The sequence below is a fragment of the Eumetopias jubatus genome, unplaced genomic scaffold (genome assembly GCF_037043125.1).
Source record: "Eumetopias jubatus isolate StellerSeaLion01/CBP00866 unplaced genomic scaffold, mEumJub1_p1.0 scaffold_2, whole genome shotgun sequence".
Classification (NCBI taxonomy): domain Eukaryota; kingdom Metazoa; phylum Chordata; class Mammalia; order Carnivora; family Otariidae; genus Eumetopias; species Eumetopias jubatus.
The window spans coordinates 115,669,232-115,689,509 of NW_028274808.1; the positions used below are offsets into that span (position 1 = coordinate 115,669,232).

Here is a 20,278-nt window from a genome sequence, read left to right on the forward strand (position 1 = left end):
ATGGTAAGCATTAATAGGACAACTTAAGAAGTGCCTTGTGAAGTATTATTGTAGCGCTTTCCTTACTCATTAAGGAATTATAATGTGGATAGATATTTTCTTAGCTTCATGATCTAGACAAGTAAACTAAGTTGTGAAATCAAAATATGACAATAAATACACTTCTCTGTAGCAGTTTACCTTCAGACGTTAAGTTTTGAGCTTTCTATTTGATGAATCATGTGTGAATAATGACTGAGAAGAATATTTTTCCTCATAAGAAGCTCATTTATTTTACATGTATATTAGATCCTAATGTGGTAATAAAGAAGAGAAAAATTGATAGAGAACTTTCTGTGAAAGAGTGACAGATTGGTATCCACATTAATAGGGTTTACAAATAAGAATATGTATTGAAAAGTATCAACAAATAAATAATAATGAATTATAAATATAATTGCATAAAATGTTACCATATTTACAACATTTAATTTTCAAAGATTGATAATAAGGCTTTTAAGGAGTCTTAGAGATTTCTTAATATGGTCTACAGACTAAACTTAGACTTTATTTTTTTAATTTTAATTCCAGTATAGTTAATATACAGTGTTATATTAATTTCAGGTGTACAGTATGGTGATTCAACAATGTATAGACATTACTTAGTCCTCATCATGATGAATATACTCTTAATCCCCTTCACCTGTTTTCACCTGCCCACCCCCCATCTCCCTTCTGGTAACCATCAGTTTGTTCTCTATAGTTGAGTCTGTTTTGTTTTTTTTTTTTGTCTCTTTATTTTTTTCTTCATTTGTTTTGTTTCTTAAAATTCTACATATGAGTGAAATCATATGGTATTTGTCTTTCTCTAACTTATTTCACTTAGCATTATACTCTCTAGATCCATCCATGTTGTTGCAAATGGCAGGAATCTGCTCTTTTTTGTAGCTAAGTAATACTCCACTGTGTATACATACACCACATCTTTGTTATCCATTCATCTATCAGTGGACGCTTGGGCTGCTTCCATAATTTGGCTATTGTAAATAATGCAATAAACAGAGGGGTGCATATATCTTTTTGAATTAGTGTTTTCATATTCTCTGGGTAAATACCCAGTACTGGGATTACTGGATCATATTTTGAGGAACCTCCATGCTGTTTTTCGCAGAGGCCACACCAGTTTGCATTCCTACCAGCAGTGCACAGTAACACTTTTTGTTTCTTGTGTGTGTGTTTTTTTTTTTTTTTTTAGCCTGACAAGTGTGGGGTGGTATCTCATTGTGATTTTACTTTGCATTTCCCTGATAATGAGTACTATTGAGCATTTTTTCATGTGTCTGTTAACCATCTGTATGTCTTCTTTGGAGAAATGTCGGTTCATGTCTTCTGCCCATTTTTAGTTGGATTATTTTTTTTAAGGTGTTGAATTGTATAGGTTCTTATTTTATTTTATAGTATAGTTAACATACAGTGTTATATTAGTTTCAAGTGTACAATATAGTGATTCAAGAGTTGTCTAAGTTCTTTATATATTTTGGAAACTAACCCTTTATCAGATATGTCATTTGCAAATATCTTCACCCATTCAATAGTTTGTTTTTTGTTTTTGTTGGTTGTTTCCATCACTGTACAAAAGCTTTTTATTTTGATATAATCCCAACAATTTATTTTTGCTTTTGTTTCCCTCGCCTCAGGAGCTATAGCTAGAAAGATGTTGCTACAGCCGATGCCGGAGAAATTCCTGCCTGTGATCTTTCTAGGGTTTTTATGGTTTTGGGTCTCACAGTTAGGTCCTTAACCAATTTTTAGTTTATTTTTGTGTATGGTGTAAGAAAGTGCTCCTTTTTCATTCTTTTCATGTGGCTGTCCAGTTTTCACAAGACCATTTGTTGAAGAGACTGTCTTTTTCCCATTGCATTTTCTTGCCTCCTTTGTGGAAGATAAATTGGCCATGTAAGCGTGAATTTATTTCTGGGCTTGCTCTTCTGTTCCATTGATGTATGTGTCTGTTTTTATGCCAGTGCCATAGTGTTTTGATTACTACAACTTTGTAGTATTTCTTGATATCTAGGATCATGATACCTCCAGTTTTGTTCTTCTTTTTCAATATTGTTTTGGCTATTCAGGGTCTTTTGTGGCTCAATACAAATTTTAGGATTATTTGTTCTAGTTCTGTGAAATATGGTGTTGGTATTTTGATACGGATTGTAAAAATGTATACTTTAAATCCCCAGAGATGTGTGTACATTCTCCAAATTATGTAAATACAAAAGAGTAATATGTATATGTACATTACATATATAGGGAGAGAGAGCAAGAGAGAGAGAACAAGAGAATCTTTATCTTGAACCACTGCTTTATGTCACTATTTAAGTGGCTATCTTCCAGTATCTGTAATTCAATTAATATTTAGTGTTTAAAGTCTTTATTTTTATCAAAAAATGTAAGGAAAGTTAACAAAGTCACAAGCTTTTTAATATTCCAAGTTCCAAAACTGCATAACACAATATTTTAAAAAATTATATGAGTTCAGTTCCGATAAATAAGAAAAGTAGCATTAATTCATACAATTTTTCTGTTTTATAGATTGCATAGATGACACTATAATAGTTCTGGCCGAAGAGCATGGTTGTCTGGACATTATAAAGGTTTGTCATTAATCTGTTATTGAAAAGTATGTACTTTGTATACTTGAGATCTAATAGCAAGCTATTTTAAAGCTATGTTTATTTCTGTTCAGACATTTGTTTTTTTCATAGAGCGACAGGCTAATATAAATTAGTGTAAAGTCCAAACAAAAACTTTTTAGAAAAATCAAAATGTCCTAGAATAGCAAACATTAGAGTAAAATATATTTTTAAATGGATCATTTTAAATAATTATTTTCTTTTTTTAAAATGTTTTATTTAAATTCAATTTAATTAACATATAGTGTATTATTAGTTTCAGAGGTAGAATTTAGTGATTCGTCAGTTGCATATGACACCCATTGCTCATTACATCACATACCCTCCTTAATGCCCATCAACCAGTTTCCCCATCTCCCACCCCACTCCCTCCAGCAACCCTCAGTTTATTTCCTGTGGTTAAGAGTCTCATGGTTTGTCCCCATCTCTGATTATGTCTTGTTATTTTTCCTCCCTTCCCCTTTGCTCCTCTGTTTCATTTCTTAAATTCCATATATGAGTGGAATCATATGATAATTGTCTTTCTCTGATTGACTTATTATTTCACTTAGCATAATACCCTCTAGTTCTCTCCACATTGTTGCAAATGACAAGATTTCATTTTTTTGATGGCTGCATAATATTCCAGTGTATATATACATACTACATCTTCTTTATCCATTCATCTGTTGATGGGCATCTGGGCTCTTTCCATAGTTTGGCTATTGTGGACACTGCTGCTATAAACATTGGGGTCCATGTATGCCTTCGAATCACTATGTTTTTATCATTTGGATAAATTCCTAGTAGTGCAATTGCTGGCTCATAGGGTAGCTCTGTTTTCAGCTTTTTGAGGAACCTCCATACTGTTTTCCAGAGTGGCTGCACCAGTTTGCATTCCTACCAACAGCGTAGGAGGTTCCCCTTTCTCTGCATCCTTGCCAACATCTGTTGTTTCCTGACTTGTTAATTTTAGCCATTCTGACTGGTGTGAGTAAAATATATTTTTTAAATGGATCATTCTAAATAATTATTTTCTTGTTTTATTTACCAGGACCTTCCTGAAAATGTGATAAATCTTTTGAAGAAGTGTCTCACCTTCCACCCTTCCAAGAGGTTGATATTATTAAGACTTAGAGATTATGCTGACATCTTTAATATATAAGTAGTTGGATTTTTTTTATAATGCTAATGAATTAAATAAGAATATTTACATCTATATAGGAGTACAAAATTGATAGCTAACAATTATATGTAATTGTTATATATATAATTATATATAATAATACAAAAGGATTTCTTAGAAGTATTATTATTTGTTTCCATTTGATGATATCACTGTGAGCCTTACAGTTGTCTTTCCTAAACTCCTTTAAGTATACGATATTTGAAAATACTGTATTCTAATTAGTTTTTAGAAAAACATCTTTATCAATACATGTTAGGAAGAGTGGAATGGTAAAAAAACAAAAAAAAAAAACAAAAAAAACATAATTTGGGGTAAACATGCCACATTAAGAGAGGAAGAAGAAAACCAAAAGGTAGTATTAGTTTAGAATTTTAATTAAGATATTCAGTAACACAGGTAAATCATAGTCAAGATAAAAGTAAAAAATGGAGATGTTTATATATAATAATCTGATAGATTATAAGATGCAAAAAGCACAAAAGGGAAAAAATTCAGCATTTACTTACAGTCACTTCATTTTTATATACAAGTATACATCTAGACTCTGCTAAGGAGTTTTATTACCTATTTTCTGTACTGGTGATGTATTTAAGACTTAACTAATCCCTTGAATGTGTGCCATTATTCTAGCAAATTTTTTGAGGGACATTTTCTAATGTTTATTTTTGTGCCTTGGAAAAATCAAACAAATTGCCAATCAATATTTAAGATTCTATTTATATTTCTCAGACACAAATCCATGTCTAAGTAACTTAAAGAAACATTGGCTTTGTTATGGTTGATTGCTGGTTATTTAATGGCCAGTTTGAGTTAGTGATAGTTCATTCAATATGCTGTAACATCATCCATGACACAAGTTTATAAGTACATTTTGCCATAGTTAATTTGGTTGGACCCACTGACAGTAATGTTAATTGAAAATTTGGCAGATAACCAGGGAAATAATCATAGTTAACTAGACTAAAAGAAAAATGCACATGAAATATTGCAAAGTATGATTCTTTTTTTCATATTGAAGCAAACATATTCTAATAAATGTAGGCACAAATGTTTCTAAACATAAATATGTTAAACTCCACATCATAAAATATATTATCGATTCATATTTTTACAAAAAAAAAAAAACTGATGTGCTATTGTGTTTATTTAACTCAAGGATCAACGAACTCTTTTTGGTAGGGACCAGATAGCAAATATTTTTGATTTCATGGACCATACAGTCTCTGTCACAACTATTCAACACTGAACTTGTAGCTTAAAAGGAGCTAAAGACAATACTTAAATGAATTAGTGTTGCTATGTTCCAATAAAACGTTACTTTTGGATACTGAAACTTGAGTTTTGTATAATTTTCACATATCACAAAATAACAGTATTTTGATTTTTTTCAACTATTTAAAAATGCAAAATCCATTTTTAGCTCATGAGCCAATACAAAAACAGACAGTAGGCGGATTTGACCCATGAGCCACAGTTTTCTGACCCCTGATATAAACTATATGCTAGCTCTTACCATTTTTTCTTACATTAATAAGCTCTGTAGAAATTTGTTATTTTTCTTTTAATTTTTTCCAAAGCCATATGATTCATTTCATACCATATTCAGAAATAGGCCTACATCATATACTACAAAAGCCATGTATTATGAAAGTTTGGCAAAGTGTCCTATCAGATTTCTCAATATAAGAAGAATATTCGTATTTCTAATGGTCTTTTCTCATACCACTGTTTTTGAAATTAGGTAAGGCACTGACTAATTTGGCAACACTGTGATATATGGAAGTTTTTATTTTTGAAGAGAGTAATGAGACACACAGATCAGGGAATAAACATTAAAAGGTCAGCATTACACAGCGATTTAAGAAAAAAAGAAAGTTGATCTACCCTTGTAAACATGACTTATAATTAAAATATCTGAAAATTAATTTTCTGCTAATTATAACTTTTTAAATAAGAAGTGATACCAAGAATTTCTAATGTAGAAGTTTGTATCTCATTCATACTGTGTGTTTTAAATTTTTCTCAAGGCCAACTGCAGCTGAATTAATGCAGGACAAGGTATTTAGTGAAGTGTCACCTTTATATACGACCTTTACCAAACCTGCTAGTCTGTTTTCATCTTCTTTGAGATGTGCTGATTTGACTCTGCCTGAGGATATCAGTCAGCTGTGTAAAGGTAATGATAAATAAGACAGAAGACAATATGTTTTATTTTTAGAGAAAGTACCCTTATTCTACTTTCAGTTTTGCATTTACCAACAACATATATATTACATTAGTGAGGCTTTATGGATACCTGTCTGGGAATTAAGAGATAATTTTGGATATGCTTAAAATATAACTACCTAACTTTTTATTTTTATTTTTATTTTTTTAAATGTTTTATTTATTTATTCATGAGAGTCAGAGAGAGAGAGGCAGAGGCAGAGGGAGAAGCAGGCTCCCCGCCTAGCAGGGAGCCCGATGCGGGACTCGATCCCAGGACCCTGGGATCATGACCTGAGCCGAAGGCAGACGCTTAACCATCTGAGCCACCCAGGCGCCCACTACCTAACTTTTTAATCCTTTATTTTTTTTTAAAGATTTTATTTATTTTTTTGACAAAGATAGAGAGAGAACACAAGTAGGCAGAGCAGGGAGACAGAGTGAGAGGGAGAAGCAGGCTCCCCGCTGAGGAAGGAGGCTGATGTGGGGCTTGATCCCAGGATCCTGGGACTATGACCTGAGCCGAAGGCAGCCACTTAATAGACTAAGTCACCCAGGCACCCCTAATCCTTTAAGTTTAAATTGCTTTGGAGTAAGAACTTTAAGAATTGAGGACATGGAACCAAAAAAAAAATCTATTATGCAAACCAAAGTCCTATTTTCATCTCAAATCTTAATGCCAAAATTGCTTTCTAATTCCCAGTGGAATTTCTACTACATCAACATACATATATCCTATTCTATATAATTTATTATAAATGATATCTAAAAATTGTATTATAAGTAGAAGTCCATACCATTATATTCCACATAGTAAGAGAATATCAGTTTTTTTTTCTTTTCATTCATCTATGAAGATTACAACTCTCAGAATGTGTGTTTTAGTAGCACCAATAATACTCTTACACTGAAGAGTTATGATGTGAGTCATGGCAGGAAATATTTACTAAGAATTCATTCAGTCAAATATTTTTTTGAGTTCCTGCTGTGTTCCACGCAAATAAAAATTTATATTACTATTATAAATAAAGGTCAGTATGAAGATAGTGCAGTGGAATCATAGCATGCCTGAGACAATCAGAAAGACTCTTCAGAAGAGGCAACAATTGCCTCAAGAGATGAAGGATGGAATAGTCTGTGTTAGTTAACTATCCAAGTACTTTTTTCTTTTTTTTTTAAGATTTTATTTATTTATTTGAGAGAGAGAATGAGATAGAGAGAGAGCATGAGAGGGGAGAGGGTCAGAGGGAGAAGCAGACTCCCTGCTGAGCAGGGAGCCTGATGTGGGATTTGATCCCGGGACTCCAGGATCATGACCTGAGCCGAAGGCAGTTGCTTAACCAACTGAGCCACCCAGGCACCCAACCAAGTACTTTTTTCTGTCCTTATCCCTTCCTCACAGAGCCTGATATATCTGGTATCTGTATGGAATATATATCCCATATATCTCTAATATAGAGGGTAAAAATTCTACTTTTTCTCAAAGAAACTGAATGTACATCCAATATGTATATCTTCATCCTTTGTACAGTTTATAGTATGAATATTCTTAAAGGGACTCTTACTATGTTCTTCAGTTACTATTTTTTGAGAATATCAGCTATTATTTCCTGTTGCTTTTTAATAAAAACAATAAGTGTGATAGCTCTCATCCTTTTCCATTTGCCATTAATAGATATAAACAGTGATTATCTGGCAGAAAGATCTATTGAAGAAGTATATTACCTTTGGTGTTTAGCTGGAGGTGACTTGGAGAAAGAGCTTGTCAACAAGGAAATCATTCGCTCTAAACCACCTATCTGCACACTCCCCAAGTAAGGAAAGAAAGTTTACCTTGGAAATGAAAAAAATTTAGTAATAACATTTTTTTTTTAATTTGGGGTTTCTTTGGTAGACATTCCAACTAGGTGATTATGAAAGCAACTGGAAGTCAATACCTTGTTTTCTTGGCTGAGGCTTTTAATTGAATTCACATTAATATTATTTTTAATATTTTTAATATTTTAATAATTTGCTTTATGATCTATTTGAGGTAGACCCATTATTATGGAATATCTTGTAATAATTGATGTTCAATAAATGCAAAATGTACAAGTCAGAAAGAATAGTAATATTCAAGAGAGTTAATAAACTAGGCTAGAGTGCCTATCATAACTAACTTTTTTTTATTTCCAATTACAATTGTAAATGTAAATGTACTCTTTGGCCTCATTGTCCTAGAGATCATCATGGTGCTAAATCACTGTTGTGCAAACTCTGCAGAACTGCATAAGATCTTGGACATCATCATATAAATTAGACTGAAAGTTAAATAACAGTACAACTCTAAGGACCAAAATTGTTACTGTTCCATTGCTCTTTGTATTTATTCATAAAGATGTGAACTTAAATCTCTTGAGTTTCACCAATGCTTTAAATTTTTAATTTTAGATTTTAGGACTAGATTTGATCATTGTAGGTAACATGCAAATTACGTACTAATCATTTTTTTCTTCACGTTACATTTTTAGGTTAATTATTTGAATAGAACACTGGGTCTCTACTTTTTCTCCCCCTTAAACTGATTTTTAAGTCAATTATATTTCTCATACATTGACTTAAGCAGAACACCAGGAAATAATATGATAGAAATTCCAAGGTATATGTAAATTCTCAAAATTAATTCTCTGAAATCCTAAAGAAATTTTATGCATTTATTATTCACTATTCTTTCTCCTGAGAAGTTACTATCATGATTTTTCTTTCTTCTTTTATCATGTCTCACTTATATAAACTTCTCAGGAGCACACACACATATTGTCAAGAGAGTAATTTTAGCATTGAATCTGCATGAACAAAGAGGATAAATCACACTCTTGTGTTCTTAAAATGGTTTATATTTATATACTGTATTCATATGAAATCAGTTTGTACTTAAAAATGAGAATTGTTTGGTGAAATATCAACCAGCAGTTACATATTTTTAAATTAATCCGTGTAGTCTAAAATTTCTTTCTTTGATGAGGGAATGATGATTTAGAATAAATTTTATTTTCTAGAAGAAGCAATAAATCAGATTTTGTGTGCTCGTTAAAATAATTATTTTTTTAAATCCCTTTTCAGTTTTCTCTTTGAAGATGGTGAAAGCTTTGGACAAGGTCGAGATAGAAGCTCACTATTAGATGACACCACTGTGACATTGTCATTATGCCAGCTAAGAAATGTAAGAATGGTATTTTGACAAATCTACCTCAGATTTTTTTTTTTAAATAAAACCTTACAGATATACATGAAGCCTTGAATTCCTTCCTAATCTCATAAAATATGTCAGAGTTTCTTTAAGGTATGTGCCCAGGAGTGATGTTATTGGGAAATAGGATCTGTACACCTTCAACTTTAGTATATATTGTTCAGTCATTCACAAAAGTAGTTATATCTTTTTACCATTATTGGATAAGGTTTCTCATTTTCTGTATACTTGGTAACACATGATATTATCAAATTTTTACCAAATTATTGCTCTAGAGGCACCTGAGTGGCTCAGTCGGTTAAGCATCTGCCTTCGGCTCAGGTCATGATCCTCAGGGTCCTGGGATCAAGCCCTGTGTGGGGCTCCCTGCTCAGTGGGGAGTCTGCTTCTCCCTCTCCTTCTGCCCCTCCCCCCCCACTCCTGCTCTCTCTCTCTCTCTCAAATAAATAAATAAAATCTTAAAAAAAATTATTGCTTTAAAAGATATGGAATAGTTTTTGCTATAATACTAATTTTTAATTCCCTGATTATAATGCAGTTACAAATTTCTTCATATTTCTTGGTAGTTTGTTTACCTCTTCTGTATATTACTAGTTCATATCTTTTGTTAATTTTTCTACTGGGTGATTTCTTATTGATTTGAAGATTTCAAAAAATATATTCCAAATATGGAGTCTTTGTAGGCTATATGTAATGCATATGTCTTCTAATCTGTGGCTTTTCCTTTAACTTTTTTTTTTTAGTTTTTTTTTTTGCCAGTCCTTTTTTTTTTTTAATTTTTATTATTGTGTTACTTACCATTTTTGATGTAGTGTTCCATGATTCATTGTTTGTGCATAACACCCAGTGCTCCATGCAGAACATGCCCTCCCCAATACCCATCACCAGGCTAACCCATCCTCCCACCCCATCCCCTCTAGAACCCTCAGTTTGTTTTTCAGAGTCCATTATCTCTCATGGTTCATCTCCCCCCCTGATTTCCCCCCTTTCCTTCTTCCCCTCCTGCTATCTTCCTTTTCTTTTTTTTTTTTTTCTTAACATATATTGCATTATTTGTTTCAGAGGTACAAATCTGTGATTCAGAAGTCTTGTACAATTCACAGTGCTCACCATAGCACATACCCTCCCCAATGTCTTTGGATGGTTTCTTTTAAGGAATATGATATTACTAGGCATAAGTTTTTCTTTTGGTATTTATCCCACTTGATGTTTGTAGTTTCCTGGATCTTTGTTATTTCATGTCTTTAATTTTGAAAATTTCTGTCATTTTTACTTCAGATATTTCTTTTGTTTCTTCCTTTCTCCTCTTCTGATGTTTCTATAACACATAGGTTACATCTTTTGATTCTTTATTAGAATTTTTATCTTCATGCTTATATTACCCACCTGTTCTTGCATGCTGTCCACTTTTTTCCTTAGAGCCCTTAGCATATTAATCAGAGTTATTTTAAATTACTGGCCTGATAATTTCCAACTCTCTGACATATCTGAGGCTGGTGTCTTTTTCACATTTTAGCATGTCTTGCCATTTTTTGTTGAAACCCTAACATGATTTACCAGTAAAAAGAACTATGGTAAATAGGCCTTTAGCTCAAGATATAGCTGTTTACTATTTGTGTAGCTTTTTTGTCAGAGGCTAAAATTTCCTCAACTATCCTTGTTCTTGTTCCCCCTGGTGTCTTTGGGTTTCCCTAGAGACCTTTTTTTTTTTCCCTAGAGATTTTTTAAAATAGGGTCTAAGGTCTGCAGCTCTTTCAGCTGGAATCCCCTTTTATATGGGAGCTCTAATATCATGGAGGTATGGTAGGGAAGGGAAGGAGTTCTATAATCCTATGGTTAGGTTGCAGCCCTTTAGTGAACCTGTGTCTCTGGGCTGTGACCTTATATAAAGCTTCTCAGCTTCCCTCCTTACCTTATTAGAGACAGGCAACGAAAAGGCATCAGTAGTTGATATTCTTCTTCCCCACATCAATGACTCGGGCTGGCTAAAGTTGGATATCCTCCCCTCCGCCCCCAACACACACAGTTCTTTCTTTAGTTGAGTATAGCAGGGTCTCCTCCAGTCTGGCTGCCTGTTCATCAGATGCCCAAGTCTTAGTCCCATTGTGCTTAAAACCCTAGGCCACAATTATCAATATACTTTATTTCTAGCTTATATCCTTTCTCTCTAAGCCCAGCTTTGGGTCACCTATCATTGCATTTTCCTTATATTTTTAGGCTTTTCCTGTCATTTAATATTTTACGTATTATGTAGTAGGAGGCAATTGGAATCTCTTATCTGCCATAATGCAAGAAATAGAACATTTAAATATATAATTACTACATGATACACTAAACTTATCATCTCTTTGAAAAGAAAGAATGTGTATAGTGGATGAAATAAGTAGCAGTACAAAGCAACAAACAATGAACTACATCTAAATATATGGTTTTGACTGATTTGATTTTACCCTTAATTTGCTTCTTTAAATATAATCCAAAGTATATGAACATAAGTTAAATGAATACAAGGCTTTAATTTTACTTGCTTAATGACCTTACTTTCCTACTTTTGAAATTTAAAAAACTTTTTTCTATAATTATTAAGAAAAAAGTTTATGTTGCTGATTTTAAAAATAATACAGAAACCAAATAATAATTTTTACCTTCTACTTTTCTGTATTTTTGCCCTTTTTGTATATGCTAAATTTTTAATACAAAAAAAGCAGAAAAGTTACTTATAATATCTATGACTTTCAGGACAGTAAAACCCAAATTTTAGGGCGCCTGGGTGGCTCAGATGGTTGACCATCTGCCTTCGGCTCGGGTCATGGGATCGAGTCCTGCATCGGGCTCCCTGCTCCTTGGGAGCCTGCTTCTCCCTCTGCCTCTCTCTCTCTCTCTCTCTCTCTCTCTCTGCCTCTCATGAATAAATTAAAAAAAACCCAAATTTTAAAAGAATGTGCATATTAATGGGTAAAATTTGAGAAAATATTATTTTTCTACTTAGAATTTTAATCCACAAAAGAAACACCTAAAAGTTTAGAGGCAAAATAGGATAAATCTATAGCACATCAAGTTTTAGAGAAAAGCCAGTCATAAAATCAGTGTTTGCCAGAGTCTCAGTTGTGGTAAAAGATTTTTCTTTGGCTTTTAAAAATTCTGAGGCTAACTCACATGGGTGAGTACACAGTAACTCTAATCAACAGAAGATCGATGCTGGCTACACATAGAGCTTGAACTTCTGTGTCAATCCCCACAGGAGCAGGTACTCTGCCTTCAAGTTGGAAGTTGAACTGAAGAGCAGAGCAGCAGGCAAGATGACATTAACGTTAATCACCCTACTTAGGATATGTCTCCGATTTTACTTTACTATTGCCTGCCTTCTTATGTTTTTGAATATCTATAATCCTGCCAATGTTATTATTTGGAGTAACATTTATTGTTATATGTTTGTGGAAAAAAGAATGAAGAAAACTGAATTTTGTCAGCTGGTTTACCAGCTGTTTGAATCATGCATGTTCAAAGTATGATGTGAGAAATTCTTTTGAATCCTTTTATTAGCACCTTACTTTTGTCTTAGTTTGTATTAATGTCAAGGCAAAAATGAATTGGACTCAAGTTTTAAATTAAGAGATGTGTATTAAAAAGTACCTTCTTATATAATCTTCACATAATTTTAAAGTTTTATCCATTTATTCAATTTTATACTAATTTTAGCAATTCTGCCTTGTGTTTAGAAAACTATCATAATAGGTGTCTAACATTTATGAGAAATGCCTGAAGGTAAAAAAACAAAAAAACAAAGAATATTCTTTACTGCGAAACTTAATCACTGGAGGCATGGTGTATTTGCATGTTTACAATAAATGGATTTTAAATTCTATTTTGTAGTTTCCTTGCTATAAATGTATAATTTTACATCATTTTCCTTTTAAATAAAGGTCACTGCTTCTGTCTCAGATCTTAAATATCGTAAATATTTTCTCTTTAAATTCAGAGGTTAAAAGATGTTGGTGGAGAAGCATTTTACCCACTACTTGAAGATGAGTGAGTATATATATATATATATATGTATGTATATATATATATTCTTTTTACCATTATTTTTCTTTTCTGTTTCTATTAGATTGATAAGAAGCCTGCCTATTTTTTTGGAAAATTGTTTCCTAAGTAGAATACAAAAAAGTGGTGTTCTGTTTTTTTTTAATTTTATACATTTTGTCAATTTTTCTCCTTTTGTTTCTCTTTTATAGCCAGTCTAATTTACCTCATTCAAACAGCAATAATGAGTTGTCTGCAGCTGCCACTCTCCCTTTAATCATCCGAGAGAGGGACACAGAGTACCAACTAAACAGAATCATTCTCTTTGACAGGCTACTAAAGGTAGGATTCTAAAGTGTAAGGTGTAAAGAGTCCATATACAATCTTTATTTTTTTTATTTCATTGGTAATTCTTAGGGAATCTTGATGTCATGAGAACACTAATTCTTAGGACCTATTTTATCTAATTAATAATAAAAATGATACATGTTAATAGTAAACAAAATTAAAAAGTAAAAGAAGATGAAGGAATCTATGCAAAACCACATTAGTCAAAAGATATTTAATATCCTTGCTATTTAAAAAACACTTAAAAATCAATAGGGAAAAGGACTATCATTGAAACAGAGAAATGGATAAAAAACATAATAGAAATACAGCTAGTCAGTAAATCTATTCAAAATATGTATCCTTACTGGGACTGAAAAAAAATAGACTTTTTTTTCCATATGGAATTGCAAAGTGAGTAAATGTATATTGAGATTGGAACTATCATTCTTCTGTAGTATGTGTAAATTGGCTAAAGCATTCTATAAAGCTATTTTAAATTTTGTATTAAGAGCCTTTAACAGGTCTGTGATTCAACAGTCTTACACAATTCACAGACCTGTACCTCTGAAACAAATAATACTATATGTTAAAAAAAAAAAGAAGATAGTAGGGAGGGAAAAATGAAGGGGGGGAATCAGAGGGGGAGACGAACCATGAAAGACTATGGGCTCTGAGAAAAACTGAGAGTTCTAGAGGGGTGGGGGGTGGGAGGATGGATCAGCCTGGTGATGGGTATTAAAGAGGGCACACGTACTGAATGGAACACCGGGTGTTATATGCAAACAATGAATCATGGAACACTACATCAAAAACTAATGATGTGGGTGCCTGGGTGGCTCAGTTGGTTAGGCGACTGCCTTCGGCTCGAGTCCCAGGATCAAGTCCTGCATCAGGCTCCCTGCTCAGCAGGGAGTCTGCTTCTCCCTCTGACCTTCCCCCCTCTCCTGCTCTCTCTCTCTTTCTCATTCTCTCTCACAAATAAATAAATAAAATCTTTAAAAAAATTGTATAAAAAAAACTAATGATGTAATGTATGATGATTAACATAATAAAAAATATATATAAAAGAGAGAGGGATGGTTAAAAACAGTAGATTCAGCTCCTCTCTTTGATTGTATTATATAAGATTTACAGAGGCTAGGGAACTATTCCACTACTAACTTAATATGTATTAATAACAGGTAAAATAATTTCAGGTACTTGGAAATTTATTGCAGGTCACCTTCAACTTTATCACTGGTGTATTCAGAACTCTTTGGATTAAAAGAAGGTACTTGTTAACTTGAGGTATTTTTCATATCTTTTTTTTTTTTTTTTTTTTAACCTATAGGCTTATCCATATAAAAAAAATCAAATCTGGAAAGAAGCAAGAGTTGACATTCCTCCTCTTATGAGAGGTTTAACCTGGGCTGCCCTTCTGGGAGTTGAGGTATGAAAGAAAAGAGGTGGGGCACCTGGGTGGCTCAGTTGTTAAGCATCTGTCTTCAGATCAGGTCATGATCTCAGGGTCCTGGGATCAAGCCCCACATCAGGCTCCCTGTTCAGCGGGAAGCCTGCTTCTCCCTCTCCCACTCCCCCTGCTTGTGTTTCCTCTCTCGCTGTCTTTCTCTCTGTCAAATAAATTAATTAATTAACTAGTTAATTAATTTTAAAAATCTTAAAAAAAAAGAAAAGATGTTAGAAGCTGATCAATAGTGTTAAGAAAAAAGGAAGAAGGAAAGTACTTTCTGAATATATATTTTCCAAGTTGTTAGGAAATTATATAGTAAAATTTGAGTTAAGATTATTTGGCAATTTTTAGTGAAAACAATAAAGGAAAAGAATAGAATAGAAAAATATAATTGAAGTCTTGTTAGATTTATGCCATTTAATATTTCATTTAATGGGACTCAGAAATTATCTTGATTATTCATTTTAAAATCAGAATATTCTAATATATATTTCAGTTATAAGTATATAGCCCTGCTTATAAAGAATGTTCATTTAGAAATAGAACTGCTTATTTATAAGAAATATTCCACTCTAATTTGAACCTTGTCAAAAATCATTAATATAATTTAGTGTCTTTTGGCATATCTATCTTACCAGAACCATGCTGCCTGGAGAAATAGCTACTTTGTCTTCTATAATACCTTATCTGTGGCAGTGAGAAGAGGCAAGGTGTCACATTATTGGAGTGACTTGCAGTACTAACAGATTTTGGTGACAGCAGTCATGATAATGGGCCAAATCATTGCCAATTTTTTTTCATTTCCTGTCAATTTCTTTGTCACCTGCTTTTCTGTATTCTCTTATAGATATCTTATGGATATCCATCACCTATTTTTTGTGTGTGAATTCTTCCAAGTATTTTTAATCCTTTTAACTCTCTATTGAAAGAATTCCTTCCTTTATTCCTGATTTCCTTGGTGAAAGTCTACAAATATCTTTGAGTTTGGTTGGTTGCTTAATAAGAATGCCTGTTATTCCTATCATATGGTAATGATTAGAATTGTAGAACTATATAATGCTAAAATTCAAGAGGAATTCCAAGGTCAGGTTGTCCAAATGTCTCATAAAGTAGATGTACCAAGATGTTGATAGTAGCATGTTACATCAGAGATTGAACTCTAAATTCCTAGCTCTTTCTCTACCATTACAGTAAACTAGAGAATTAAGAATTGATCTATGCTTGATCCTATAGAACATGACCAAAATTTGAAGTAGTTTATTCAGTTATTCTTTCTGTAGAGCTATAAATGGAAAATGTAAATAATCTCTTTAATCCCTTAATGATTCCATTAGGGATTCCACATGGAATTTCATTCTTTAATTTGTCCCAAACCTCTTCCTTCTGATGCTGAACTCCTTTAAACAATTTTATTTTATTTTTGCTTCCATTTCCAACTTTACAGGAAAATTTCTCAAGGGATGACACTCCCCAGTTTTTTTTTTAAATTTCTTCATGAAACTTACTAGGTATGAGTTGACAATGAATAGAGCACAGCAAGGCTGTGTTGTGTTGTGGGAGCTGGGAGATGAGCTAAGCATACTCATTAAGTGACTCTTTTAACATATTTGTCTTCCTGTACATGTAATTCAAATGACTGCCTTAGCAAAACGATAAATTGTCACAGACTTTCATCACAGATTGTAAAAGATGTGAAGAATTTTCTAAGAGGGTGCTTTGGGTTTGAATGTGCCTATCTATAATTGGTTGTGCTTTCAAAGATAGATGTTTCTAAGAACTATATTTTGTCTAAGCCAATAATTTATTAAGGATATGATAAATTAATATATCTTCTCTTATTTTTTGCAGGGAGCTATTCATGCCAAGTATGATGCAATTGATAAAGATACTCCTATTCCTACAGATAGACAGGTATGATTTAGATTTTCTTAAACAACCTAAGACAATTCTGCCAAATCTTTAAATTTTAGAAAGGCAAGAAGAATTTTCTTAATTATGAAACTCAGCAGCCATCATATGTATATGTATATGCATAGCTCTTATTTTACTCACAAGTTAGTGAGTTAGAATGCTTCAAAGGAGTTTAGACCAAGTAACTTTTCCTAATAATTGTACTTTTTTATCTGAGGAATTTGCTCTTTATTTAGACCAGGTTATAAAGGAAGGTTTTTTGAAAACTATATTAATATATACCTTTTCGATAGAAATGGTCTGCTTTTTTGTTTAAGTATACATGCAACTTTTTTGGTGTTTCCAGAGGACTAATATAAAATTTAAAAACTTCAGACACCAGGATTATGTAGATGGTCTATTCTGAAATTTAAGATACACTCTTTCCTTTTCCTTATCTTGAGGTTTATTGGAGATCACTCTATTCCAGTTCCACCTTATTGTTTTGCTTTTTTACAGATTGAAGTGGATATTCCTCGGTGTCATCAGTATGATGAACTGTTATCATCACCAGAAGGTCATGCAAAATTTAGGCGTGTATTAAAAGCCTGGGTCGTGTCTCATCCTGATCTTGTGTATTGGCAAGGTAACATTTTTTCTCCCAATTATTAAGCTTCTTTTTGAAGTATTAGGAGCATGTTGTATGACTGACAATTTTAAAAAATTAAAACAAAATATCAAAATATCCTTGGCTTTGAGGAAAACTGTTATTGGTTATCCGTTTTTAGAGAGAACATTTTTTTAAACTTTGTTTAAATGCCTAGTGGATATCATTTAAATGCATGATATTTAATGAAACAATTTACCATAATGTTGATTAGGAAAGTAGGAAGAATATTTTGTGCTGTTGTAATCTTTGGGGATACTTTTTTTAATGCTTATGCAAATAATAAAATAATATTGTGCCATAAATAATGGGGCTAGTTGATATTCTTGTCATTTAATGATTTACAACTTAGTTATCATGGTTATTAGGAATTGGAGAATAGGATACCATCCTAAACTGCTTATTATATTTGTTATCTCGCTTTCATTAAATAACTTTAATGTTCTATATCCTTGATTTTTAGCCCTTCTCATTATTTTTGTAGTCATTGATAAATTTATGAATGAGATGGCCATTCTTCCCAGTTCTATTTTTTAATTTGTTGTTATGAACAGTAGTTTTTATATTTTAAATCTCAATTTCTGGCCAAACTTAAAGCGAAGCTATTATTTTTCCTAGCCTTATCCCTTTTAGAGTTCTGTATCTTCCTAACAATTATAGATAGATTTATGTGCCTTCCTTCAACATGACAACATATGAACAGCGTTATTATCAATAAAAGAAATATGTAACATGTTTGTATTTTACTTTACAATTTTTGAAAGATTGCTTTTCATCATCCCAGAGAAACTTGTAAGACAAATTTCCATCTCCAGGATAAGGAAACGTGCTTGGAGATGTTAAAATGATTCCCAAGATCACATGGTCAGAGATGAGACTTATAGTTCAAGCCTTCTATCAATTTTACATTTTTCGATTACTGTATTTCTCTCTTTAACTCATAATAATAGATAATAATAACAATATCTGGTTTCATTTGGGCATTTACTATGTGCCAGTCATTATCAATTACTCCTCAAACTACCCCATGATGTAATATATTTCTGGATGAGTAATACTTATAATGCTTAATCTATGTAGAAGTAATGCAGGGAACTGAATAAGGTATGTATGTACACTTATATTGATTTATATTTACTGAATTCTTTCCCCCCAACCCCTTCCCATCAGGTCTTGATTCACTTTGTGCTCCATTCCTATATTTAAATTTCAATAATGAAGGTAAGCCTATTTATCATTTAAATAATCATTGTACATATTTTTCTAAAATATTTTATTCAAAGAGGAAAGGTCTTTGTTTTTGCTGTAAGGTTCTTGATCTCTTCCTAGTAGATACTGTAAATTTCTGTGAAATAATGTTAGACTCATTTTAGAGGATGTAAAAGGTTAATTTATTAGAGTTTCAGTTGTAACAAGGCAGTGACTAGAAATTTAGGGAGTATCTGATTATGAATTCATCTTCTTTGGTGACCATTTAATGAAACTTTGGAGAAAATTTTGACTTCTTTAGAGACTAGCTTTAGTCTATGTATACTTTCTAAACAGTTTGTAAAGAAATAAATAGTGGTCTTATATCTCCAAAGCTAATCATTTCAGTCATTCCTTAATGAAGACTTTTCTTGTTCTCCCTCTTAAACCCATACAGCACCTTGTATTTCTGGAAATTTATCTTGTGTATGTTTTATATTTTAGTTGTTTATATACTAACTTAGTAACCCTTTCTTTGGTTAGTAGCTTCTTTTAATGACAGGTTTTTTTATTTTCTGTCCCCCTCTTTTTTTGTTGTTTTTATAATGCCTCTTTTGTAGTAGGTTTTTCAAAAAATATTTGTTAAATATTTTTTTAAAGATTTTATTTATTTGACAGAGAAAGAGAGAGAGCAGGAACACAAGCAGAGGGAATGAGGGGGAGAAGCAGGGAGCCTGATGCGGGGCTCGATCCCAGGACCCTGGGATCATGACCTGAGCCGAAGGCAGACGCTTAATGACTGAGCCACCCAGGTGCCCCTATTTGTTAAATTTAATTGACTCTAATCATTAATGATATGACATCTAGAGACTGATACCCTATATAGCATGAATCTCTAGAAGCCTCAATCTTGGATCTCCATCTTTTTCAAATTCTATTTCATGTCAGAATTTACAAAGATTTCAGGAATTGAGTAGAGATAGCATAATCCCAGAGAGCTAAAAATTCACTATTTGAATGATTTTTAAAATGCACTGTTCTCTGACATCAATACTCATTAATCTAGCAGAGATTTTGCTATGTTTAGTTAAGCATAGTCTATTATCACACATACTGATCCAAGAATATTAAGAGATCTGTGTTTGAAAGAACAATTTATGACTAGAGCTCCTAAATTCAAAGTTCTCAGACTCTTTTGTTTGTATCAACAAAAATTAAGGATCTTGAGGTCTGTGTGGCTCATTAATAATGACCAAGTTTAGATATATTTTTTTTAAGTATAAATTCTGGTAATAAAAGTTTTTATTGGTGTGGGATAATGATTGCCACACCCATTCAAAACTGAAAAATTACTGGGATGGTTATCTTTTATTGTCCAAAATATTTTCTGTTTTAAAGGATAGATGGTTCTCCCCCACTTAATTTTGTGTTTCCATCAATGTTAACATGACTCTTGTTT

At 32.5% G+C, this 20,278-nt stretch overlaps 1 protein-coding gene across 2 annotated transcripts in view; it reads left to right on the forward strand.

Moving 5' to 3' along the window:
• TBCK (TBC1 domain containing kinase) overlaps positions 1 to 20,278 on the forward strand; it is a 235,859-nt gene that overhangs the window by 73,173 nt on the left and 142,408 nt on the right. For both annotated transcript variants that reach the window (XM_028121310.2, XM_028121311.1), the window contains exons 8-18: positions 2,569 to 2,630; positions 3,703 to 3,764; positions 5,865 to 6,013; positions 7,718 to 7,856; positions 9,145 to 9,244; positions 13,251 to 13,300; positions 13,507 to 13,636; positions 14,955 to 15,053; positions 16,923 to 16,985; positions 17,484 to 17,610; positions 18,802 to 18,852. In XM_028121310.2, coding sequence (XP_027977111.1) covers positions 2,569 to 2,630; positions 3,703 to 3,764; positions 5,865 to 6,013; positions 7,718 to 7,856; positions 9,145 to 9,244; positions 13,251 to 13,300; positions 13,507 to 13,636; positions 14,955 to 15,053; positions 16,923 to 16,985; positions 17,484 to 17,610; positions 18,802 to 18,852 — 1,032 coding nt within the window. The remainder of the gene's footprint in view (positions 1 to 2,568; positions 2,631 to 3,702; positions 3,765 to 5,864; positions 6,014 to 7,717; positions 7,857 to 9,144; positions 9,245 to 13,250; positions 13,301 to 13,506; positions 13,637 to 14,954; positions 15,054 to 16,922; positions 16,986 to 17,483; positions 17,611 to 18,801; positions 18,853 to 20,278) is intronic.